Source organism: Oncorhynchus masou, chromosome 6 (genome assembly GCF_036934945.1).
Source record: "Oncorhynchus masou masou isolate Uvic2021 chromosome 6, UVic_Omas_1.1, whole genome shotgun sequence".
Taxonomy (NCBI): domain Eukaryota; kingdom Metazoa; phylum Chordata; class Actinopteri; order Salmoniformes; family Salmonidae; genus Oncorhynchus; species Oncorhynchus masou.
The window spans coordinates 21,608,542-21,636,067 of NC_088217.1; the positions used below are offsets into that span (position 1 = coordinate 21,608,542).

At 43.1% G+C, this 27,526-nt stretch overlaps 1 protein-coding gene across 1 annotated transcript in view; it reads left to right on the forward strand.

Moving 5' to 3' along the window:
• The window catches only part of LOC135541587 (dihydropyridine-sensitive L-type skeletal muscle calcium channel subunit alpha-1-like), a 46,846-nt gene that overhangs the window by 17,641 nt on the left and 1,679 nt on the right, over positions 1–27,526 (forward strand). Inside the window, exons 7-41 of the mRNA XM_064967894.1 lie at positions 902–1,005; positions 1,116–1,261; positions 1,388–1,469; positions 1,606–1,766; positions 4,671–4,896; positions 5,134–5,341; positions 5,545–5,665; positions 5,937–6,151; positions 6,376–6,445; positions 6,558–6,690; positions 13,073–13,202; positions 13,944–14,003; positions 14,655–14,761; positions 14,913–15,000; positions 18,228–18,335; positions 18,448–18,500; positions 19,318–19,464; positions 19,591–19,792; positions 19,898–20,056; positions 20,562–20,672; positions 20,905–20,988; positions 22,244–22,291; positions 24,194–24,346; positions 24,476–24,541; positions 24,622–24,713; positions 24,935–25,094; positions 25,236–25,363; positions 25,491–25,587; positions 25,698–25,800; positions 25,910–26,011; positions 26,107–26,237; positions 26,432–26,557; positions 26,711–26,788; positions 26,955–27,100; positions 27,216–27,411. Coding sequence (XP_064823966.1) covers positions 902–1,005; positions 1,116–1,261; positions 1,388–1,469; positions 1,606–1,766; positions 4,671–4,896; positions 5,134–5,341; positions 5,545–5,665; positions 5,937–6,151; positions 6,376–6,445; positions 6,558–6,690; positions 13,073–13,202; positions 13,944–14,003; positions 14,655–14,761; positions 14,913–15,000; positions 18,228–18,335; positions 18,448–18,500; positions 19,318–19,464; positions 19,591–19,792; positions 19,898–20,056; positions 20,562–20,672; positions 20,905–20,988; positions 22,244–22,291; positions 24,194–24,346; positions 24,476–24,541; positions 24,622–24,713; positions 24,935–25,094; positions 25,236–25,363; positions 25,491–25,587; positions 25,698–25,800; positions 25,910–26,011; positions 26,107–26,237; positions 26,432–26,557; positions 26,711–26,788; positions 26,955–27,100; positions 27,216–27,411 — 4,341 coding nt within the window. The remainder of the gene's footprint in view (positions 1–901; positions 1,006–1,115; positions 1,262–1,387; positions 1,470–1,605; positions 1,767–4,670; positions 4,897–5,133; positions 5,342–5,544; positions 5,666–5,936; positions 6,152–6,375; positions 6,446–6,557; positions 6,691–13,072; positions 13,203–13,943; positions 14,004–14,654; positions 14,762–14,912; positions 15,001–18,227; positions 18,336–18,447; positions 18,501–19,317; positions 19,465–19,590; positions 19,793–19,897; positions 20,057–20,561; positions 20,673–20,904; positions 20,989–22,243; positions 22,292–24,193; positions 24,347–24,475; positions 24,542–24,621; positions 24,714–24,934; positions 25,095–25,235; positions 25,364–25,490; positions 25,588–25,697; positions 25,801–25,909; positions 26,012–26,106; positions 26,238–26,431; positions 26,558–26,710; positions 26,789–26,954; positions 27,101–27,215; positions 27,412–27,526) is intronic.

The following is a 27,526-nucleotide window of genomic DNA, read 5'->3' on the forward strand; positions in this document are numbered from 1 at the left end:
AGGCCCCACTAGGCTACCCTGCCACGATGGTTGGGGAGAAAGTCAATCTGACATTTAGTTATTACATTTTTTCTTGAAGAAAGGTTTTAATTCATAACTTCAAAATGCTTTCCGAAGTTGCTGTTTATGCAAATTCCCCTGTAATTATCGAGGTCTGATTTGTCTCCACTTTTGTGGACAGGGGAGATGAGCCTCTGGTTTCAGACATCAGGGAAGCAGCCAGAACTTACTACCATGTTGAACAATTTAAGCACAGCATTTTGAAACTCACATATGCTGTTTTTCAGCATTTCATTTCTGATGTTATTTTGACAACAGGCCTTCTTTGGTTTTATAGATTTTAGCTATTCATTTAGTTATTGTTGGGTTATTGAGTAATCTAATGGATTTTGGTTGTTTTTAAATGACTGATTGAAGGATGTTAAACTGCTCAAATGTCTAATTGGGTATGCTGTAAGTCTTTTTGTGGGATGTTTTTGTATAGATTATCAAAATAGGTTTTCCAAATTCATTCATCTTGTATGGCTAATTCTTGTAGCTTTGTTCTGCTTAAATTGTTCCACATGTCCCACAACTGATGTTGTTCAATTGCGTTTTCAATTTCAACAAGCGTCTTGCTGTTATAATTCAATGTTTTGCATTTCAGTGTATGTTTATACTGTTTCAGAGTTCCCAACTATTCTTAACTCTGGGTTGTTTTGTTACTTATGTTCTTCATTTGACATTTGTTTTACATTGTTTTACATTCGTTATCAAAATGTTTTTTGCCTCTAATGTTTTCTTTGGTTTTCTTTCTCTCTCTCCATCTATCTCTCTCTCTTTCTCTCTCTCTCTCTCCCTCTACCCCTGTCTCTCCACCTCTCTTTCTTTCTCTCCCCATCTCTCTATCTCTGTCTCCTAGGTGAATGATGCTATTGGTATAGAGTGGCCATGGATGTATTTTCTGACTCTCATCTTGGTTGGCTCCTTCTTTGTGCTCAACCTGGTCCTGGGCGTGCTCAGTGGGTAAGTGGAGACACACACACACACCACACACACATCACCTTGTCTGTCTCTCTTTCTCCTCCATTTCTCTCATTTTTATATTTTCTCTATCTCTCTTTTACCTCCGTCAGTGAATTCACTAAGGAGCGAGAGAAGGGCAAGGCGCGCGGAGAGTACACAGAGATGAGGGAGACCCAGCAGCTGGATGAGGATGTGAAGGGCTACATGGAGTGGATCACACAGGCCGAAGTCATGGACGCCGACGGAGAGGGACAGGGTACTTATAGCTTCCTAACCCAATCACCAACACACAACAGGATCAATTAGAATAGAATAGAAGAGTACAATATGAGTCAGCCCTTATCAAACACCATGCAGTGACAACAGTGTCTCTTGTCCCAAGGCCTGCTGCCCCTGGAAGATGGAGAATCTGAGGCAGGGAGTCTAAAGGATATGGACACAATGCAAAAAATCATGTACTACTAGTAAGTACACCCACACCTGCCTCTAACTGTGACAACACTCAGGTGTCTTAATGAAAGGAAAACAGACCTCATGAATCTGACACATCTCCTAACATGACATCTCTTCATCTCCTCCTCTCCATCTCTCACTGTTCAGCAAGCTGGCTCGTAAATGGAACATTTTCTTCCGGCGTAAGTGTCTTGTGTATGTGAAGTCCCGTATGTTCTACTGGTGGGTGATCTTTCTGGTGTTTCTGAACACGCTGGCCATCGCTACTGAACACCACAAGCAGTCCCAGCAACTCACTGAGTGGCAAGGTCAGTATCTACACATATCTATAACATATCTACACACATTTTTTTATTTGATATTTTACCTTTATTTAACGAGGCAAGTCAGTTATAAAAATTATTAATTTCAATGATGGCCTAGGAACAGTGGGTTAACTGCCTTGTTTAGGGACAGAACGACAGATTTTTACCTTGTCAGCTCAGGGATTTGATCTTGCAACCTTTCGGTTACTAGTCCAACTCTCTAAACAGTAGGTTACCTGCCGCCCCACACAAATCTATAGCGTGCCAACACATATCTACATCTACACATATCTATAGAATAAACTCATGAGTGGCATGGTCAGTATCTACACAAATCTATAACATATCTATCAAATAAACTAACTGGTGGCAAGGTCACTATCTACACATATCTATAGCATATCTACACATATCTGCAGTATGTATATAGAATAAACCGATATACATGTAACTGAGTTAGGAGTGTGCCATAAGCTTACTCTACAACTAGCTTAAAATGTTGCCAATGTAGCTAGCAAATTGGATCCTTTTCTACAGTGCCTTGCGACAGTATTCGGCCCCCTTGAACTTTGCAACCTTTTGCCACATTTCAGGCTTCAAACATAAAGATATAAAACTGTATTTTTTTGTGAAGAATCAACAACAAGCGGGACACAATCATGAAGTGGAAGGACATTTATTGGATATTTCAAACTTTTTTAACAAATCAAAAACTGAAAAATTGGGCGTGCAAAATTATTCAGCCCCCTTAAGTTAATACAATGTAGCGCCACCTTTTGATGCGATTACAGCTGTAAGTCGCTTGGGGTATGTCTCTATCAGTTTTGCACATCGAGAGACTGAATTTTTTTCCCATTCCTCCTTGCAAAACAACTCGAGCTCAGTGAGGTTGGATGGAGAGCATTTGTGAACAGCAGTTTTCAGTTCTTTCCACAGATTCTCAATTGGATTCAGGTCTGGACTTTGACTTGGCCATTCTGACACCTGGATATGTTTATTTTTGAGAGACTGAATTTTTTTCCCATTCCTCCTTGCAAAGGAGCTCTGCCTCTGGGTGAGAGTTTTCTTGTTTGCTTATGGCGGAATACAGTTCAGTCAATGCTGTCTTGGTGCCAGCCTCTGACTGTGGTGGTATGTATGTAAGCAGCTACGAAAAATACAGTGTGGTCGTGTCTACAGTTTATTATGAGATACTCTACCTCAGGTGAGCAAAAGCTCGAGACTTCCTTAGATATCGTACACCAGCAGTTATTTACAAAAATACATACTCCTCCGCACCTTGTCTTAACAGATGCCACTGTTCTATCCTGCCGGTGCAGTGTATAACCAGCCAGCTGTGTGTTGATAGTGTCGTCATTCAGCCACGACTCCGTGAAGCATAAGATATTACAGTTTTGAATGTCCCGTTGGGAGATTAATCTTCCGCGTAGGTCATCTATTTTATTGTCCTAAGACTGCATTTTTGCTAGCAGAATGGAAAAAAGTTGGGGTTTATTCGATCGCCTACGAATTCTCAGAGGCAAATCACTCAGTTGGGGGCATGTAAAACGTCTGCCTCCTTCTCCGGCGTCATCTTATGGTTGAGCTTCCCTGAGAGGCCTCACCTTTGGTAAGAAAGCCTGTGGAAGTTCTTGTCAGAAAAAGGTTAAAAGAAGGTGGAGTGTATTCAAGCCGTTTGCCCTCCCCACAATTGGAATAACCACCTTCAAACCAGAGGTGGAGATTCCAAACCGAAAGCCAATCATTTTCACTTGTGCCCACGTGGTGTAGTGTTATTACAACCAAATTATATATTATTTGTGAAAAATCTACATCTACTCACAGCCAATCAGCCTGCAGCAACTGGCAATAGCGCTCCACTCATACCTACTATTCCTTTATCAACTTCCCTCTGGAGAACAACGTAAGCGAGACCTGGAAGCCGAGGCTAGCATCACACTGAAGTTGGTTTCATATACACAGCATTGAACGTGTGTTGTTGTCTCTGACATGGCTAACACATTCAGTAATCTCTCTTTATCTCTCTCTTTATCTCTCCCTGCCTCTTCTTCTCTCCCTGCCTCTCCTTCTCTCTCCCTGCCTCTTCTTCTTTCTCCCTGCCTCTCCTTCTCTCTCCCTGCCTCTTCTTCTCTCTCCCGCCTCTCTCTCCCTGCCTCTCCTTCTCTCTCCCTGCCTCTTCTCTCTCTCCCCGCCTCTCCCTGCCTCTCCTTCTCTCTCCCTGCCTCTTCTCCTCTCTCCCTGCCTCTCCTTCTCTCTCCCTGCCTCTCCTTCTCTCACCCTGCCTCTTCTCCTCTCTCCCTGCCTCTTCTTCTTTCTCCCTGCCTCTCCTCCTCTCTCCCTGCCTCTCCTTCTCTCTCCCTGCCTCTCCTTCTCTCTCCCTCTCCTTCTCTCTCCCTGCCTCTCCTTCCCTCTCCCTGCCTCTTCTCCTCTCTCCCTGTCTCTCCTTCTCTCTCCCTGCTTCTTCTCCTCTCTCACTGCCGCTCCTTCTCTCTCTTCCCTGACCCCTCTTCTCTCTCCCTGCCTCTCCTTCTCTCTCCCTGTCTCTCCTTCTCTCTCCCTGCCTCTCCTTCCCTCTCCCTGCCTCTCCTTCCCTCTCCCTGCCTCTTCTTCTCTCTCCCTGCCACTCCTTCTCTCTCCCTGCCTCTCCTTCCCTCTCCCTGCCTCTTATCCTCTCACACTGCCTCTCCTTCTCTCTCCCTGCATCTTCTACTCTCTCCCTGCCTCTCCTTCTCTCTCCCTGCCTCTCCTTCTCTCTCCATGCCTCTCCTTCCCTCTCCCTGCCTCTTATCCTCTCACACTGCCTCTCCTTCTCTCTCTCTGCATCTTCTACTCTCTCCCTGCCTCTCCTTCTCTCTCCCTGCCTCTCCTTCTCTCTCCCTGCCTCTCCTTCTCTCTCCCCCCTCCCAGACACTGCCAACAAGGTTCTGCTGTCTCTGTTTGCCATTGAGATGATAATAAAGATGTATGCTCTGGGCCTCCAGCAATACTTCATGTCTCTGTTCAACCGCTTCGACTGCTTCGTGGTCTCCACCGGTATTCTGGAACTCATCCTGGTCCGCATGGACGTCATGACCGTCATGGGCATCTCTGTGCTGCGCTGCATACGACTGCTAAGGCTGCTCAAAGTCACCAAGTAAGACTTTTACAATAGGCTGCATTAGGATTGCAGGTGTGTTAGTGATGGACTGGACCAAAAGCCTGCACACACCATGGCTCTCCAGATTGGTCCAGTTAATTTATTGATACGTTGATTGATTGTGTCTTACATCCTCATCCCCCAGAGGGCAATAGCTAATCAGGAAGTAGGTAACACTCCCCCTCCTCTCTCTCTCTCTCTCTCTCTCTCTTTCTGTGTGTGTGTGTGTGTCAGGTACTGGACATCTCTCAGTAACCTGGTGGTATCCCTGCTGAACTCCACAAAGTCCATTGCCTGCCTGCTCCTCCTCCTCTTCCTCTTCATCGTCATCTTCTCTCTGCTGGGCATGCAGGTGTTCGGGGGAAAATTCAACTTCCCCAACCAGCCCAAACCCCGCAGCACCTTCGACAGCTTCCCCCAGGCCCTCATCAGTGTCTTCCAGGTAGGGGGGAATAGACAACCAATCATCATTATAACACAATTAGCACATAATGTGGGAAAGATGATATGACCATCTGGAGGCGCATATGAAGCTGTATGATATGTAAATGTTGGACATTAGAGCTTGCTTTTTGTTTGATTCCCTCTGGAAAAGGCTAATAATTTCTCTCTCTCTCTCTCTCTCACACTCTGTCTCTCTGATAGATCCTGACGGGGGAGGACTGGAACGCTGTGATGTATGATGGCATCATGGCGCATGGCGGTCCCACAATGCCCGGGATCCTCGTCAGCATCTACTTCATCATCCTCTTTGTCTGCGGAAACTGTATCCTCTGTGTGTGTGTGTGTGTGTGTGTGTGTGTGTGTGTGTGTGTGTGTGTGTGTGTGTGTGTGTGTGTGTGTGTGTGTGTGTGTGTGTGTGTGTGTGTGTGTGTGTGTTGAGTCTGCACACATGAATTGCTAGTCTAAACTAAAACCAACCAAACTCAGTCCAACCCTTCTATCAGACAGAAATCTGACTGTACTATCTGTCCTTGGGTAAATAAGTGTCTCTCTTACATTGCCGACCGTAATTACCTTTGACCCTTAGCCCCCAGACATCCTGCTGAATGTGTTCCTGGCCATCGCCGTGGACAACCTGGCGGAGGCCGAGAGTCTGACCATGGCCCAGAAGGAGAAGTCTGAGGAGAAGAAACGCAAGAAGCTGCTCAGGGCTAACATGCCTGACAAAGCAACAGAGGAGAAGGCACTCCTGGCCAAGAAGTTGGCAGCAGAGAGGGCTAAAATAGAGGGCATCCCTACTACAGCCAAGGTCAGGGCCCATGCGATCATAATAGAATGATTATTATAAGGACATGGAGAACCTGATCCTAGATCAGAGCTCCTACTCTGAGATGCTTTATGAAAACAGGCCCAGATATTTCACACTGTCAACTATTGTCCACAGACAGACCTGCCCCACAGTGGACATCAGTGTAGCCGGTGGGATTACTACAACCCATGCTCCCTCTAATAAAAATGTTGTTTATGTCACAGCTGAAAGTAGACGAGTTTGAGTCCAACGTGAATGAGATCAAGGACCCCTTCCCCCCTGCTGACTTCCCTGGTATATCCCACTATCTCACACACCTCTGGGCACATCCATGCAATGGAATCTGGATCTAACAGAATTCAGAATTTAGAACATGTCACGTTCTTCTGTTCTTTCTGTCGTCCAGGTGATGATGAGGAGGAAGAGCCTGATATCCCTGACACCCCAAGGCCCCGACCAATGGCAGACCTGCAGCTGAAGGAGGAGGTGGTACCGATTCCAGAGGCCAGCTCCTTCTACATCTTCAGCCCTGAGAACAAGTAATGATCATGATGTTGATGATGATGGTGATGATGATTATGATGATGGTGATGATGTTGATGATGATGTTGATGATGTTGATGGTGATGATGATGATGTTGTTGATGATGATGATGATGTTGATGGGGACGATGTTGATGATGATGATGATGATGATGATGATGATGATGATGATGATGATGATGATGATGATGATGTTGATGATGATGATGGTGATGATGATTATGTTGTTGATGATTGTGATGATGTTGATGATGATGATGATGATGGTGAATGAATTAGGATGATGATGATGATGATGAAGGTGATGATGACGATTATGATGGTGATTGTGATGGTGATGATGGTGATGATGATGAATGAATTAGGATGGTGATGATGATGATGGTGAATGAATTAGGATGGTGATGATGATGATGGTGAATGAATTAGGATGATGATGATGATGATGGTGAATGAATTAGGATTGTGATGATGATGAATGAATTAGGATGGTGATGATGATGATGGTGAATGATTTAGGATGGTGATGATGATGATGGTGAATGAATTTGGATGATGATGATGATGATGGTGAATGAATTAGGATTGTGATGATGATGAATGAATTAGGATGATGATGATGATGATGATAAACGAATTAGGATTGGTGATGATGATGATGGTGAATGAATTAGGATGGTGATGATGGTGATGAATGAATTAGGATGGTGATGATGATGATGATGATGATGATGATGATGATGATGATGGTGATGAATGAATTAGGATGATGATGATGATGATGATGATGATGATGATGATGATGATGATGATGATGATGATGATGGTAAATGAATTAGGATGGTGATGATGGTGACGATGATGATGAAGATGATTGAATTACAATGATGATGATGGTGTTGATGATGATGAATGATGATGATGATGATGATGATGATGAACGAATTAGGATGATGATGATGATGATGATGGTGAATGAATTAGGATGGTGATGATGATGAATGAATTAGGATGGTGATGATGATGATGATGATGATGATGATGATGATGAATGAATTAGGATGGTGATGATGATGATGGTGAATGAATTAGGATGGTGATGATGATGATGATGAATGATTTAGGATGGTGATGATGATGATGGTGAATGAATTTGGATGATGATGATGATGATGGTGAATGAATTAGGATTGTGATGATGATGAATGAATTAGGATGATGATGATGATGATGATAAACGAATTAGGATGGTGATGATGATGATGGTGAATGAATTAGGATTGATGATGGTGATGAATGAATTAGGATGGTGATGATGATGATGATGATGATGATGGTAAATGAATTAGGATGGTGATGATGGTGATGAATGAATTAGGATGGTGATGATGATGATGATGATGATGATGGTGATGAATGAATTAGGATGGTGATGATGATGATGATGATGATGATGATGATGATGATGATGATGATGATGATGATGGTGAATGAATTAGGATGGTGATGATGATGATGATGAATGAAGATTATTGATGGATGATGATGGTGTTGATGGTGATGAATGAATTAGGATGGTGATGATGATGATGATGATGATGATGATGATGATGATGATGGTGAATGACTTAGGATGGTGATGATGGTGATGAATGAATTAGGATGATGATGATGATGATGATGGTAAATGAATTAGGATGGTGATGATGGTGATGAATGAATTAGGATGATGATGATGATGGTAATGCATTAGGATGGTGATGATGATGATGATGAATGAATTAGGATGATGATGATGATGATGATGATGGTAAATGAATTAGGATGGTGATGATGGTGACAATGATGATGAAGATGAATGAATTACAATGGTGATGATGGTGATGGTGAATGAATTAGGATGGTGATGATGATGATGATGATGAATGAATTAGGATGGTGATGATGATGATGGTGAATGATTTAGGATGGTGATGATGATGATGGTGAATGAATTTGGATGATGATGATGATGATGGTGAATGAATTAGGATTGTGATGATGATGAATGAATTAGGATGATGATGATGATGATGATGATGATGGTGATGATGATGATGGTGAATGAATTAGGATGGTGATGATGGTGATGAATGAATTAGGATGGTGATGATGATGATGATGATGATGATGATGATGATGATGATGATGATGATGGTAAATGAATTAGGATGGTGATGATGGTGACGATGATGATGAAGATGATTGAATTACAATGATGATGATGGTGTTGATGGTGATGAATGAATTAGGATGGTGATGATGATGATGAACGAATTAGGATGATGATGATGATGATGATGATGATGATGATGATGATGGTGAATGAATTAGGATGGTGATGATGGTGATGAATGAATTAGGATGATGATGATGATGATGATGGTAATGCATTAGGATGGTGATGATGATGATGATGAATGAATTAGGATGATGATGATGATGATGATGATGGTAAATGAATTAGGATGGTGATGATGGTGACAATGATGATGAAGATGAATGAATTACAATGGTGATGATGGTGATGGTGAATGAATTAGGATGGTGATGATGATGATGATGATGAATGAATTAGGATGGTGATGATGATGATGAATGATTTAGGATGGTGATGATGATGATGATGAATGAATTAGGATGATGATGATGATGATGATGATGGTGACGATGATGATGAAGATGAATGAATTAGGATGATGATGATGATGATGATGAAACGAATTAGGATGGTGATGATGATGATGGTGAATGAATTAGAATGATGAATGAATGAATTAGGATGATGATGATGATGATGATGATGATGATGATGATGATGATGATGATGATGATGATGATGGTATGATGATGATGATGATGATGATGATTTAGATGATGATGAAGATGATGAATGAATTAGGATGATGATGATGATGATGATGGTGATGAATGAATTAGGATGGTGATGATGATGATGAACGAATTAGGATGATGATGATGATGATGATGATGATGATGGTGAATGAATTAGGATGGTGATGATGGTGATGAATGAATTAGGATGATGATGATGATGGTAATGCATTAGGATGGTGATGATGATGATGATGAATGAATTAGGATGATGATGATGATGATGATGATGGTAAATTAATTAGGATGGTGATGATGGTGACAATGATGATGGTGATGAATGAATTAGGATGATGATGATGATGGTAATGCATTAGGATGATGATGATGATGATGATGATGATGATGATGATGATGATGATGATGATGGTGAATGAATGAATTAGGATGGTGATGATGAATGAATCAGGATGGTGATGATGATGATGATGATGAATGAAATAGGATGGTGATGATGGTGATGATGAATGAAATAGGATGGTGATAATGATGATGAAGATGAATGAATTACAATGGTGATGATGGTGATGATGGTGATGAATGAATTAGGATGGTGATGATGATGATGATGATGATGATGATGATGATGATGATGATGATGATGATGATGGTGAATGAATGAATTAGGATGGTGATGATGGTGATGAATGAATTAGGATGATGATGATGATGATGGTAAATGCATTAGGATGGTGATGATGATGATGAATGAATTAGAATGTGATGATGATGGTGAATGATTTAGGATGGTGATGATGATGAATTAATTAGGATGGTGATGATGATGATGATGGTGAATGATTTAGGATGGTGATGATGATGATGATGAATGAATAGTGATGATGATGATGATGATGATGATGAATGAATTAGGATGGTGATGATGATGATGAATGATTTAGGATGGTGATGATGATGAATGAATTACAATGTTGATGATGATGATGATGGTGAATGAGTTAGGATGGTGATGATGATGATGATGAATGAATTAGGATGATGATGATGATGATGATGATGGTAAATGAATTTGGATGATGATGATGGTGACGATGATGGTGAATGCATTCGGATGGTGATAATGGTGATGATGACGATGATGATGAATGAATTTGGATGGTGATGATAATGATGAATGAAATAGGATGGTGATGATGATGATGAATGGATTAAGATGGTGATGATGGTGATGAATGAAATAGGATGGTGATGATGATGATGAATGGATTAAGATGGTGATGATGGTGATGAATGAAATAGGATGGTGATGATGATGATGATGATGAATGAAATAGGATGGTGATGATGGTGATGAGGAATGAAATAGGATGGTGATGATGGTGATGATGAATGAATCAGGATGGTGATGATGATGATGAATGGATTGGGATGGTGATGATGATGATGGTGGTAAATGAATTAGGATGGTGATGATGGTGATGGTGAATGAATTGGGATGGTGATGATGATGATGATGATGAATGAGTTAGGATGGTGGTGATGATGATGAATGAATTAGGATGGTGATGAAGATGATGGTGAATTAATTAGGATGGTGATGATGATGATGAATGAATTAGGATGGTGATGATGATGGTGAATGATTTAGGATGATGGTGATGATGATGATGATGATGATGATGGTAAATGAATTAGGATGGTGATGATGGTGACGATGATGGTGAATGCATTTGGATGGTGTTGATGGTGATGATGACGATGATGATGAATGAATTTGGATGGTGATGATGATGAATGAAATAGGATGGTGATGATGAATGGATGAAGATGGTGATGACGGTGATGATGAATGAAATAGGATGGTGATGAGGAATGAAATATGATGATGAGGAATGAAATAGGATGGTGATGATGGTGATGATGATGATGAATGAATTTGGATGGTGATGATGATGATGATGATGATGATGATGATGATGGTAATTGAATTAGCATGTTGATGATGAATGCATTTGGATGGTGATGATGGTGATGATGAATGAATTTGGATGGATGGTGATGATGATGATGATGAATGAGTTAGGATGGTGATGATGATGATGAATGAATTAGGATGGTGATGAAGATGATGGTGAATTAATTAGGATGGTGATGAAGATGATGATGAATGAATTAGGATGGTGGTGATGATGATGAATGAATTAGGATGGTGATGATGATGAATGAATTACGATGTTGATGATGATGGTGATGATGATGATGATGATGAATGAAATTGGATGGTGATGATGATGATGATGAAGAATGAAATAGGATGGTGATGATGATGATGATGATGAATGAAAGAATTAGATGGTGATGATGATGATGATGATGATGAATGAATTAGGATGGTGATGATGATGATGATGAATGAATTAGGATGATGATGATGATGATGAATGAATTAGGATGGTGATGATGATGATGATGATGAAGATGAAGAATGAAATAGGATGGTGATGATGATGATGAATGAATTAGGATGGTGATGATGATGATGATGATGATGATGATGATGATGATGAAGAATGAAATAGGATGGTGATGATGAATGAATTAGGATGGTGATGATGATGAATAAATTAGGATGGTGATGATGGTGATGATGATGAATGAATTAGGATGGTGATGATGGTGATGATGATGATGAAGAATGAAATAGGATGATGATGATGATGAATTAATTAGGATGGTGATGATGGTGAATGAATTAGGATGGTGATGATGATGATGAATGAATTAGGATGGTGATGATGGTGATGATGATGATGATGAAGAATGAAATAGGATGGTGATGATGAATGAATTAGGATGGTGATGATGATGAATAAATTAGGATGGTGATGATGGTGATGATGAAGATGAATGAATTAGGATGGTGATGATGATGATGATGATGATGAAGAATGAAATAGGATGGTGATGATGAATGAATTAGGATGGTGATGATGATGAATAAATTAGGATGGTGATGATGGTGATGATGATGATGAATGAATTAGGATGGTGATGATGATGATGAATGAAATAGGATGGTGATGATGATGATGAATGAATTAGGATGGTGATGATGGTGATGATGATGATGAATGAATTAGGATGGTGATGATGATGATGAATGAATTAGGATGGTGATGATGATGATGAATGAATTAGGATGGTGATGATGATGATGATGATGAATGAATTAGGATGGTGATGATGATGATGAATGAAATTAGGATGGTGATGATGATGATGAATGAATTAGGATGGTGATGATGGTGATGATGATGAATGAAATAGGATGGTGATGATGATGAATGAATTAGGATGGTGATGATGGTGATGATGAATGGATAATGATGTTGGTGTTATGTGGTTATTTTGCCTCCTTATTTGACTGTCAGTTCCTCAGTATAGAAGTCTGCAGCCTGTGATGTAAGCTGTGTCCCCCTCCAGGTTCCGTAAGCTGTGCCACCGCATCATCAACGCAACCACTTTCACCAACACCATCCTCCTCTTCATCCTCCTCAGCAGCATCTCCCTCGCCGCCGAGGACCCCATCGACCCCATGTCCTTCAGGAACCAGGTGCCCACAGATATGCCTGCTGTATCATTCACCCCCTTATCTCAAAGGGAAAATCACTTTTTTCAGTAAAGGGATAGAATTTTGCCAACATAACTGACACAAAGGGGTTTCTCTACTTTATTGCTCTGTATTGTATGAGCAAAGTAAATAAAGCATCACTGTCTTAGTGTACACAGACTGCCTTACCTAGACTATAAGGAGGTCTACACTGGAGATTCTGCTAAAGGACTCTGGTGCACTGATACTGCTCTGACATGATGTGTCCCTGTCTCTGCTGTGTCCCTGTCTCTGCTGTGTCCCTGTCTCTGCTGTGTCCCTGTCTCTGCTGTGTCCCTGTCTCTGCTGTGTCCCCGTCTCTGCTGTGTCCCTGTCTCTGCTGTGTCCCCGTCTCTGCTGTGTCCCTGTCTCTGCTGTGTCCCTGTCTCTGCTGTGTCCCTGTCTCTGCTGTGTCCCTGTCTCTGCTGTGTCCCTATCTCTGCTGTGTCCCTGTCTCTGCTGTGTCCCTGTCTCTGCTGTGTCCCTGTCTCTGCTGTGTCCCTATCTCTGCTGTGTCCCTGTCTCTGCTGTGTCCCTGTCTCTGCTGTGTCCCCGTCTCTGCTGTGTCCCCGTCTCTGCTGTGTCCCCGTCTCTGCTGTGTCCCTGTCTCTGCTGTGTCCCTGTCTCTGCTGTGTCCCTATCTCTGCTGTGTCCCTGTCTCTGCTGTGTCCCTATCTCTGCTGTGTCCCTGTCTCTGCTGTGTAGGTGCTGGCCTCCGCTGACGTCGTCTTCACGTCAGTATTCACTGTGGAAGTTGTCCTCAAGGTAACCAGGCACGGCTTGTCTTTTCCACTACTAGTAGAGTTGTACTGGTTGAATGGGATCATGTCTTACATGAAAAAGTACATTTACATTACCAAGTCCATTAATGGGTTAACCTTTTACTGCAGTGGGCTAAGTCAGGGTCACACAGAGTGTTTCTTGGTAGTCTTAAACAAATCTTTAAAGAAAAAAGGGCTTTAAAGAAAGAGGACACCTTTACCATGTCAGATATAGAGTTTAAATGTATCCAATGTTGAGTTTGCATCCCAATATTACACTTTATATACATAGACCAAACTGTTTGGCATACAAATACCGGATTTTCATCATAAAAAATAAATACATCATTAATTATGAAATGATGAAAAATATGAATAACATTCCTCCCATGAGGCCAAAGAGGGTGCTTTAGGTCATTGACCCCAGGAAAGGGCTACACACTTAAATTGTTAATGTGACAAACTCTCTCGACAATATGTTACATCCACTTTTGCAGCACTTAATTTATTTTTTATTGTGCACTGCAGAAGAGTTCTACAGTATATGTTTTCACATGAGCAGCTGTGGTTCATGTGGGTTCATGGTTTGTTGCTTTGAGAGGGTTTATGTGTCAACCAATCTCATCATGTCAGAATCCATCCTCCTCTCCCCTAGATGACCGTATATGGAGCCATAATGCACCCTGGCTCCTTCTGCCGGAACTCCTTTAATATTTTGGATCTGATAGTTGTCACCGTATCCCTCCTCTCCATGCTCATGGAGTAAGTAGTCCCTGGGAATGTAAAATGTCATTGCACTCCTGTGACAACTGAATCTACCGTGCTCGATATATCATTCAGTTATGAGTGTGTGTCATTGTCCAGGTAGAAATACAGATTATAGACAAGCAACTGTTGTGCCTGCCCTACCTAGGTCCAGTGCTATCTCTGTGGTGAAAATCCTCAGGGTGTTAAGGGTGCTGAGGCCGTTAAGGGCCATCAACAGGGCTGAGGGTCTCAAGGTGAGTTTACCAGTGCAATCCACCTGGTCCCCTTGTCCTCCTGTCCTACTGTCGACCCCTCACTTATCCCCATCACAACTCTTCTCCTCCACACCTCTACTCCTTTACACCTCTACACCTCTACACCTCTACTCCTCTATACCTATACTCCTCTACTCGTCTACTCCTCTACATCTCTACTCCTCTACTTCTTTACACCTCTACTCCTCTACACCTGTATACCTCTACTCCTCTACTCCTTTATACCTCTAAACCTCGACTCTTCTAATCCTCTACACCTCTACTCCTCTACTCCTTTACACCTCTACTCCTCTACTCCTCTACACCTCTACTCCTCGACTCCTTTACACATCTACACCTCTTGTTCTCTACTCCTTTACTCCTCTACTCCTCTACTCCTTTATACCTCTACACCTCTACTCCTCTACACCTATACTCTTCTACACCTCTACTCCTCTACACCTCTACTCCTCTACTCCTTTACAAATCTACACCTCTACATCAATACTCCTCTACACCTCTATACCTCTACTCCTCTACTCATTTACACATGTACTCCTCTACTCCTCTACTCCTTTACACCTCTACTCCTCGACTGCTCTTCACCTCTACTCCTCTACACCTCTACTCCTCTAATCCTCTACACCTCTAAACCTCAACTCTTCTAATCCTCTACACCTCTACTCCTCTACTCCTTTACACATCTACTCCTCTACTCCTCTACTCCTTTACAACTCTACTCCCCGACTGCTCTTCACCTCTACTCCTCTACTCCTCTACACCTCTACTCCTCTAATCCTCTACACCTCTAAACCTCAACTCTTCTAATCCTCTACAACTCTACTCCTCTACTCCTTTACACCTCTACTCCTCTACACCTCTACTCCTATACACCTCTACTCCTCTACACCTCTACTCATATAATCTTTTACACCTCTACTCTTCTACTCCTCTACTCCTCTACACCTCTACTCCTCGACTCCTTTACACATCTACACCTCTTGTTCTCTACTCCTTTACTCCTCTACTCCTCTACTCCTTTATACCTCTACACCTCTACTCCTCTACACCTATACTCCTCTACACCTCTACTCCTCTACACATATACTCCTCTACTCCTCAACACCTCTACTCCTCTACACCTCTACTCCTCTACTCCTTTACAAATCTACACCTCTACACCAATACTCCTCTACACCACTATACATCTACTCCTCCACTCCTTTACACCTTTACACCTCTACACCTCTACCCCTCTACTCCTTTACACCTTTACTCCTCTACTCCTCTATACATCTACTCCTCTACTCCTTTACACCTTTACAACTCTACACCTCTACCCCTCTACTCCTTTACACCTTTACTCCTCTACTCCTCTATACATCTACCCCTCTACTCCTTTACACCTTTACTCCTCTACTCCTCTATACATCTACTCCTCTACTCCTTTACACCTCTACACCTCTACTCCTCTACTCATATACACCTCTACTCCTCTACACCTCTACTCCCCTCCACTCCTTTACAGCTCCACACCTCTACAACTCTACTCTTCTACACCTCTACTCCTCTACTCCTCTACTCCTTTACACCTCTACACCTCTACTCCTCTACTCCTTTACACCTCTACGCCTCTACTCAACTACACTTCTACTCCTTTACACCTCTACTCCTCTACTCCTCTACACCTCTACTCCTCTACACCTCTACTCCTCTACTTATTTACACCTCTACTCTTCTACTCTACTACTCCTCTATACCTCTACTCCTCTACCCCGCTAGTCCTCTACTCCTAGACACCTCTACTCCTCTACTCCACTACACCTCTACTCCTTTACACCTCTACACCTCTAATCCTCTACACCTCTACTCCTCTACACCTCTACTCCTCTAATCCTCTACACCTCTACACCTCTACTCCTCTACTCCTTTACACCTCTACTCCTCTACACCTCTACTCATATACACCTCTACTCCTCTACACCTCTACTCCTTTACAGCTCCACACCTCTACAACTCTACTCTTCTACACCTCTACTCCTCTACTCCTCTACTCCTTTACTCCTTTACTCCTCTACTCCTCTACCTCTTTACTCCTCTTCACTTTCTACTCCTCCACCCCTCTACTCCTTTACACCTCTACTCCTCTACTCCTCTACACCTCTACTCCTCTACACTTCTACTCCTCTACACCTCTACTCCTCTACACTTCTACTCCTCTACACCTCTACTCCTTTACACCTCTACACCTCTACTCCTCTACACTTCTACTCCTTTACACCTCTACTCCTATACTCCTATACAACTCTACTCCTCTACACCTCTACACCTTTACTCCTCTTCTCCTTTAAACCTCTACTCCTCTACTCCTTTACACTTCTACTCCTCTACTCCTCTACACTTCTACTCCTCTACACCTCTACTCCTCTACACTCTTCTACTCCTCTACACCTCTACTCCTTTACACCTCTACACCTCTACTCCTCTACACTTCTACTCCTTTACACCTCTACTCCTATACTCCTATACAACTCTACACCTCTACACCTTTACTCCTCTACTCCTTTAAACCTCTACTCCTCTACTCCTCTACACCTCTACTCCTCTAGTCCTCTACACCTCTACTCCTCTACACCTCTACTCCTCTACTCCTCTACACCTCTACTCCTCTAGTCCTCTACACCTCTACTCCTCTACACCTCTACTCCTCTACTCCTCTACACCTCTACTCCTCTACTCCTCTACACCTCTACACCACTACACCTCTTCTTCTCTACTCCTTTAAACCTCTACTCCTCTACTCATCTACTCTTCTACTCCTCTACTCCTCTACACCTCTACTCCTCTACTTCTCTACTCCTCCACACCTCTACACCTCTACTCCTCTACACCTCTACTCCTCTACTCCTCTACACCTCTACTCCTCTACTCCTCTACACCTCTACTCCTCTACTCCTCTACACCTCTACTCCACTACTCCTCTACACCTCTACTCCTCTACTCCTCTACACCTCTACTCCACTACTCCTCTACTCCTCTACTCCTCTACACGTCTACTCCTCTACTCCTTTACTCCACTGACACTGTAGTCACATTCATAATGGTCTTTTACATGTTCCCATTACCTAATGCACTAGTTAGACCAACCCAGCCGCCCCATGTTTTTCTAGTTCTGGTCATGAAGATCCGATCTGACATGCTGGTTTCTGCTGTCTCTTGTGATCTAGCATGTGGTCCAGTGTGTTTTTGTGGCCATCAAAACCATTGGCAACATCGTGCTGGTCACCATGCTGCTAGACTTCATGTTTGCCTGCATTGGAGTCCAGCTCTTCAAGGTGAGCTCGAGATAGTTCTGTACATGGTGGCCGTTGAACCATATGATGAAAACAGAATTCCACCAAAGCTTTTATTATCACTCATGTATTGTGTTTGTGTTGATTCCTGAAGGGACAATTCTACTCCTGCACAGATCCTGACAAAATGACAGAGGAGGAGTGTAGGTAAGAGACCGGTGATATTGTCCTCGCACACAACATTACATGACAGTACAGAACGGGACATTACATGACAGTACGGAACGGAACATTACATGACAGTACAGAATGGGACATTACATGACAGTACAGAACGGGACATTACATGACAGTACAGAATGGGACATTACATGACAGTACAGAATGGGACATTACATGACAGTACAGAATGGGACATTACATGACAGTACAGAACGGGACATTACATGACGGTACAGAACGGGACATTACATGACAGTACAGAATGGGACATTGCATGACAGTACAGAACGGAACATTACATGACGGTACAGAACGGGACATTACATGACAGTACAGAATGGGACATTGCATGACAGTACAGAACGGAACATTACATGACAGTACAGAATGGGACATTACATGACAGTACAGAATGGGACATTGCATGACAGTACAGAACGGAACATTACATGACAGTACAGAATGGGACATTACATGACAGTACAGAATGGGACATTACATGACAGTACAGAACGGGACATTACATGACAGTACAGAATGGGACATTACATGACAGTACAGAATGGGACATTACATGACAGTACAGAATGGGGCATTACATGACAGTACAGAATGGGACATTACATGACAGTACAGAATGGGACATTACATGACAGTACAGAATGGAACATTACATGACAGTACAGAATGGGACATTACATGACAGTACAGAATTGGACATCTCTGCCACACTCTCACCTCTCCCATGCCCTCTCTTTCACTGATTAATCTCTCTCTCTCTCGCTCTTTCCCCTCTTCTCAGGGGTAACTATATTAGGTACCAGGAAGGTGCCATCCATCCAATGACGATCCATAAGAGAGAGTGGATCAACTCAGAGCTCAACTTTGACAACATCCTTGAGGGCATGCTGGCTCTCTTCACTGTCTCCACCTTTGAGGGCTGGCCAAAGTGAGCCTCACATACAAGCCTGGGAGTTTGTACACTGTACATCATGGCATGCCTACAGTACTATGGATCACTTGAAGGTGTATGTATTTCACACTTGCTAACATGCCTTTGTGTGCATGTGTGCAGACTGCTGTACAAGGCCATAGACTCTAACATGGAGGATGTTGGTCCCATCTACAACAACCGCGTTGCCATCTCCATCTTCTTCATCATCTACCTCATCCTCATCGCCTTCTTCATGATGAACATCTTCGTCGGCTTCGTCATCGTTACATTTCAGGAGCAAGGAGAGCAGGAGTACAAAAACTGTGAGCTGGACAAGAACCAGGTGTGTGTGTGTGTATGTTTTGTGTGTCTTTTTTGTTAGTTGTTTTAACACCCTCTTTCCAACAGCAGTGTGTAACTCCTGTGTGTGTTGTTCTCCCTCTGACAGCGGGCGTGTGTTGAGTACGCCCTGAAAGCCCGGCCGCTGCGCTGCTACATTCCTAAGAACCAGTATCAGTACAACGTCTGGTACATCGTCACCTCCTGCTACTTTGAGTACCTGATGTTCCTGCTCATCATGCTGAACACCATGTGTCTGGGGATGCAGGTAACGCTATTGGAGGTGGTTCAGGAACTGCGTTGGGGTGATGAGTATCTTTGACAAACATTAGCATTTCAAATACAAAATGTGAAACTTTAAAAGTACTTCTCCTGCATCACATCAATGTAATGCTCATGCCAGAGGTTCCTACTAGAAGCATCCCTTCTTCATATCAAGGGGTTTTTTACGTTTATTTTTTGTTTGGACACTTGAAATGAGATGAGCATGTCAAGAGATTTCATCATTGAGGCGGCAGGGTAGCCTAGTGGTTAGAGCATTGGACTAGTAACCGAAAGGTTGCAAGTTCAAACCCCCGAGCTGACAAGGTACAAATCTGTCATTCTGCCCCTGAACAGGCAGTTAACCCACTGTTCCTAGGCCGTCATTGAAAATAAGAATTTGTTCTTTAACTGACATGCCTAGTTAAATAAAGGTACATTTTTGGGGGAAAATGTAAAATAAAATCGATATCTTCCATTTGTCTTTTCCTTCTTCTCTCCTTCTCTCCCAGCACTGTAACCAGTCAACCCATGTGACCGACCTGTCTGACATGCTGAACGTGATCTTCACTGTGCTCTTCACTGTGGAGATGGTCCTCAAACTCATGGCCTACAAAGCTAAGGTCAGTTGTCCATAGGGATGTCCTGTATGCACTACATTACCCAAGATGCAGTGCAACTCAACGTAAGATCAGAATGATTCCAGAATAATAGGACTGTGGTTATGTAGAACAGTTACTTCATACCTCTCCATTGTACACAACCCTCTTGTCAAAGTTCAGAGCTGGAGTGTGTAGATGAAGAAACCTTTTATACACACACTTCTGACAGATGCCCTTCCCTCTCCTTCCCTAGGGTTACTTTGGGGACCCATGGAACGTCTTTGACTTTGTCATCGTCATCGGCAGCGTTGTTGACGTCATCCTGAGTGAGGTCGATGTGAGTATTGTCATTGCGTAATGTTCACCAGAAATATGTAGGTATTGTCCATGATATGTACTATAATACACAGTTCCCACTGTTCCTAAAAGGTTTATATAACAGTTCAGGCAGACCCACTGGACATTTTTGTCCTCGCATTTTCATTTTTTCTCCCATTGGTTTCGGTTATTGTTTACAAGAAGCAGATAGTCAGGTTGGGGAACAGCTACAGACATTTCACAATAAAAGCTCTGTCCTGTCATCTGACTGTCTGGACTGTGTTTACACCCCTGTCTGACACCCCACCCACTCATCCATCCATCCACTTAGAGACATACAGGCCAGGCTCCCCTGTCAGCACTTGGCCCCAACAATAGCACTGAGGATGTGGTCAGTATTCGTCATTGGGGTGACCCTCACACCAGCCACGGCTGCACCCTCACTCCCCCGAATACTAGTCTCAAAAACCCGACCCTAGTCACTGTGTTGCCCCCCGAAGCCCTGCAGCACCTGGCTGCAGCTTGCCTCACCCACCTTCCACGCCTTGAAAGCCAACCCACAACCTGTCTGCTTGGTTACTTTATGCTTGGTTGCTTGGTTACTTTTAACATAACACCTGGTCCCAGACCTGGTCATTTCCCTCATCGGTGTCACTGTTTAAAACTGGGATATTTTTTGTTTTGTATTTTTAGTTAACCTTTATTTAAGAGAGGGCAGATTCCAAATCAGTTGTTAAGGGCAGAAAACAACCACTGTCTTCTTGTTTCACCTCCCACCACCATATGTTCAGTGCTCTCCAGCACTCCTGATAGTAAGTAAGAAAGTGACATCCTTCTGTAGTTTTTACTGGGATTCCTGTACAAGGGACTGAGCCAACAGGTTTGGCATCAGGTTCTAGATTTAAAGCAGCGTTTCACACTATCTTGCTTCAGAAAAGTAGAGGTCATTTTTTGAAATGAAAAGAGAGCTCAAGTTGCCACTACAGTAAACCTTCAGAGACCCCATCAACCATTTTCACCTCTTCACCCCTCAGCTGTCATCCAGTCATTTATTACAACGTTGTCCTTGGTTGTTTTTGTGCTCACATGCCTTCTCTCCCTCCTTCTCCCTCCATACTGCAGTCTTTCATCCTACATTTTCTCTTCCAACTTTGCTCCATGCATACCTCCATGGCTGACTCTGCTCCCTTCGCCACTTCCTGTTCCACCACTTGTGTCTGATGTTGCTTCCTGTCTGATTTCACTTGGTGTGTCTCTGTCTTTCCCCCTCACAGGCAGCCCTGGCCTCCTCTGGAGGACTGTACTGTCTCCACGGCTGCGCTGTAATTATTCGCCTGTGGACACTGCAAGAACATTGCATGAAATCATATTAAACATTGCATGAGCATGGTATACTAATTCCACAAGACATTGTATGAGCATGGTATACTAATTCCACGAGACATTGTATGAGCATGGTATACTAATTCCACGAGACATTGTAAGAGCATGGTATACTAATTCCACGAGACATTGTATGAGCATGGTATACTAATTCTACGAGACATTGCATGAACATGTATAAAACATAGGAGGAAACTTTGCAACAACACATTGCGTGAGCGTTGCAAGTTCTTTGCCTGATCATCCATGTTTTCCTTAAACCCGTTCCGCCAGCGGAACCCCTCGCCAACAGCCAATGAAATTGCAGGGCGCCAAATACAAATCAACAGAAATCTCATAAATCAAATTTCTCAAACATACAAGTATTAGGCACCATTTTAAAGATACAATTCTCGTTAATCCAGCCACAGTGTCTGATTTCAAAAATGATTTACAGCGAAAGCCCCACAAATGATTATGTTAGGTCACCACCAAGCCACAGAAAAACCCAGCCATTTTTCCAGCCAAAGCGAGGAGTCACAAAAAGCACAAATAGAGATCAAATTAATCACTAACCTTTGATGATCTTCATCAGATGACACTCATAGGACATCATGTTACACAATACATGTGTGCTTTGTTCAATAAAGTGCATATTTATATTTAAAAAATCTAATTTAACATTGGCACGTTACGTTCAGTAGTTGTAAAACATGCGGTGATTGTGCTGAGAGCCACATGAATTCACAGAAATACTAATTATAAATGTTGATGAAAATTCTAGTCTTATACATGGGACATTAGATACACTTCTCCTTAATGCAACTGCTGCATCAGATTTCAAAAAAACTTTACGGAAAAAGCATAATCTGAGAACGGCGCTCAGAGGCCAAACCATCCAGAGAAATATCCGCCATGTTGGGTAGTCAACATTATTTATAAATAGCATTATAAATATTCACTTACCTTTGATGATCTTCATCAGAATGCACTCCCAGGAATCGCAGTTCCACAATAAATGCTTGTTTTGTTCAATAATGTCCATCATTTATGTCCATTTATGTCTAATAGCTTCTTTTGTTAGGGCGTTTGGTAAACAAATCCCTAACTCTCTCGTGACCGTGCGTCATGAGGCTGTGACACTCTGCCAGACCACTGACTCAAAGAGCTCTCATCCGGTCCCATTTCACAGTAGAAGCCTCATTCAAGTTTCTAAAGATGGTTGACATCTAGTGGAAGTCTTAGGAAGTGCATCTTGACCCATATCCCACTGTGTATTCGATAGGGCTGAGTTCAAAAACGACAAAACTCAGATTTCCCACTTCCTGTTTGGAATTCTTCTCAGGTTTTTGACTGCCATATGAGTTATGTTATACTCACAGACATCATTCAAACAGTTTTAGAAACTTCAGTGTTTTCTACCCAATACTAATAATAATATGCATATATTAGCATCTGGGACAGAGTAGGAGGCAGTTCACTCTGGGCATGCTATTCATCCAAAAGTGAAAATGCTGCCCCCTATCCCAAATGTCTGTATTTACAGCATGCTGAAAATTAAGGTGTTTTTACAATCTTAGGAACCACTTCAACATGAAATGGTTCTATAATTCTCTGAAGAAAATGCACCCATTGCTTGGCTCCTTCTGACACTAACCAGACTCCTCCAGTACATGACTGCTCGGATACCCTGTGAGAGGTGAGACCTGTGTCCTTACAGACTGCTGGGTTTTGCTGGCATGTTGCCCCTATTGAACTAAAACTGTGCTAATTAGAGTAACAAAATCTTCAATTTTAGTTAGAGCTGAAGCCAAGACTAGCAGCATTTTCAGTGGCTGTTTATTTCATTTGTGCTTTTTCAGGAGGTGAACCCAATGCAAGCCATAGCGGCTTCGGAAAATGCCCGTGTGTCAATCACCTTCTTTAGACTGTTCCGTGTGATGCGTCTGGTTAAACTGCTGAACCGTTCTGAGGGGATCCGGAATCTTCTGTGGACCTTCATCAAGTCCTTCCAGGTCAAAGTTCATTCCAATTTTGTGCCTTCCATTCTGTGAGATACATGAAAATGTTGTTGTTCAAAATTCCCAGGTTTTGATTGATCAGTGTGCGTGAGTCTGACGGCGTGATTGGTTGCTGTGTTGCAGGCTCTGCCCTACGTTGCCCTGCTCATCCTCATGCTATTCTTCATCTACGCTGTTGTTGGGATGCAGGTACTGCACACACACACACAAACACACACAAACATACACACACAGCACTCTCTGATGAGTTGTGTGTATGTCTCCTGTAGATATTTGGTAAGATAGCGCTGATAGATGGGACACACATCAACAGGAACAACAACTTCCAGACATTCCCCCATGCTGTGCTGCTGCTCTTCAGGTGGGTGATCTGATTTATCAGTCGCTCAGTCAGTTTCCATTATCTTCCATTGACTTTGCGGTCCCTTTACACAGCAGGCTTGTATAGCAAGAGACCCTTACACTCAGTGATTACATTGACAACACAAAAGGGCTGAAAACAAGTTGTAATCTCTCTCTCTGCCCCACTCCCCTCTCTCCCACTTCCTCCCTCTCTCTATCCCTCTTTCTCTCTCTCTCCAGGTGTGCGACAGGTGAGGCGTGGCAGGAAGTGATGTTGGCATGTCTGTATGGGAAGAGGTGTGACCCTAAGTCAGACTACCTGCCTGGAGAGGAGATGACCTGTGGAGCCAGCTTCGCCATCATCTACTTCATGAGCTTCTACATGCTCTGTGCCTTCCTGGTAAATGATGCACAAACATGCATACACACATACATTAACAAACATACATGCATACACACATATACACACACACATTTGCATGCGCGCACACACACATTCACACAGTCACACACATGCATATGATTCTGTTGTCCTCCACAGATCATCAACCTATTTGTGGCGGTCATCATGGACAACTTTGACTACCTGACCCGTGATTGGTCCATCCTGGGTCCTCATCACCTGGATGAGTTTAAGAAGATCTGGGCAGAGTACGACCCAGAGGCCACGTGAGTCTGTTTTTCTGTTTCTTTTTTATAACCCCCTATAAGAATATATGATCAGTCTTTTCAATTCGTTTTTTATCCTCTCAATGTATTACTGCTGTTAGCTGTTGTTTCCCGTTCTGTCCTGCAGGGGTCGGATTAAGCACCTGGACGTGGTGACTCTGCTGCGTAGGATCCAGCCTCCTCTGGGCTTTGGAAAGTTCTGTCCCCATAGAGTGGCCTGCAAGGTGAGAAACTAAAAGGAGGGGATCTGTTTATTTATTTTGTGTTCATCTGACTTGTCTATTAATGCAGCAAACATATTTTTGAATTATATCTTTATTTATTCTGACTGCAGAGACTGGTGTCCATGAACATGCCACTCAACAGTGATGGAACGGTCACCTTTAATGCTACGCTGTTCTCGCTGGTCAGGACCGCATTGAAGATTAAGACCGAAGGTGTGTGTGTGTCAGTCAATTGCAGAGTATTGTATTTTTACTGGTATTTGGGCCAATTGAATGTTAAGCATCTATATTCCCACCTCACTGTCGTTATCTCATTGGTCAGGTAACTTTGAGCAGGCCAATGAGGAGTTGAGGGCCATCATCAAGAAGATCTGGAAACGCACCAGTATGAAGCTGCTGGACCAGGTCATCCCACCAATCGGAGGTGAGTTAAAACATTCTATTGTAATCCTCAACTTTATGGTCCCAAAACAAGCTGCCCATTCTAATTTGCTGGCATGTTTGATTGGTGTGTGTCAGATGATGAGGTAACCGTGGGGAAGTTCTATGCCACCTTCCTGATCCAGGACTACTTCAGGAAGTTAAAGAAGAGACAGGAAGAGTATTATGGCTTCCGCCCCACCAAGAAGAACGCCTCCAACGAGATACAGGTGAGCCCACACCAACCTCATAATGGGAAACCTGTAGGGCAATAAGCCATTAAATGTGATTGGCAACTCTTCCAGTGATGTTACCGATGTTTCATGTAATAATCCTGTACATGATCTAACAATTCTTCATTTTCATCACAATCTCATTCTTTCTCTAACCCCTCCTTTCCCCTCTGTCTCTCCCTCCACCCCAGGCAGGTCTGAGGAGCATTGAGGAGGAGGTGGCTCCAGAGTTGCAGAGAGCCATCTCGGGAGACCTGATGAACGAGGAGGAGATGGACAGAGCCATGGAGGATGCAGCGGAGGAAGGCATCTTCAGGGTGAGAGGAGAGAGAGAGGGAAGATGGGGGAGGGGGAGACAGGGAGACAGGGAGGCTGCGGAACGAGAGGAGGGAGGACAAGTTCAGAGTGAGAAGACAGAATAAAACTCCTGTCTCTGAATGTTGTACCTTTCTGTGTGTTCCTGTGGTCAGCGGGCGGGCGGTCTGTTTGGGAACCATGTTGATTCCTTCACCATGGAGGAAGGAACCCATAACCCTAACGCTACACAGGTAATCATTTCAATCATTTCAGTGCCATCATCTCTAGTATGTAACCTTCTTCAGACTCAAAGTGCTTCACATTGTACTGTATGGACCTGGAGTTTTTTCACATCACATAGTCTGGAAAATCTCCTGTCCCCGTGGCGGTAACTCAGCCGTCTGTGCCTCTGTGTAGGTGACCAGCCAGCGGCCCCTGCAAATGAGCAAGTCAGATGAGGGGGAGATGACCAGCTCACCTGCCTACCATGCAAACGAGGAATTCTTCCCCACAATGCCTAACAAAACCAACAACAATAATGTCAACAGCAATGCTGGGGAGAGGTGAGTTTGCGTGTGCTTGCTAACATTTGTGTTTTTGTTTTCCTTACTTGAGAGGTCAAATTGCACAGTAATAAAGCAGTTATAACAATCTGACTGACTATTTGTCCTTCTGTAGTTTTCCCTATGAGACAGATGACAGGGTGCAGGTCTATACCATCTCAACCAGCAGAATTCCCAGAGACACCACAGACTGGCAGCTGCAGACAGTACCTGGACCCAGCCAGGACCATGAGACTCCCAGAGAGACCCCTGGCCCCCAGCAGGCCCAGACCCAGACCCCAGACAGCACCTTCGACACACTCATAAAGGAGGTGACTGGAGAGACCAGGCGTATAATATAGTCCATTATTCCATTTTATCAATGACATTGACGTTAGGTACTTAGTCATCCCCTCTCTGTCCTCTATCTCTTCTCATGTCTTTCAC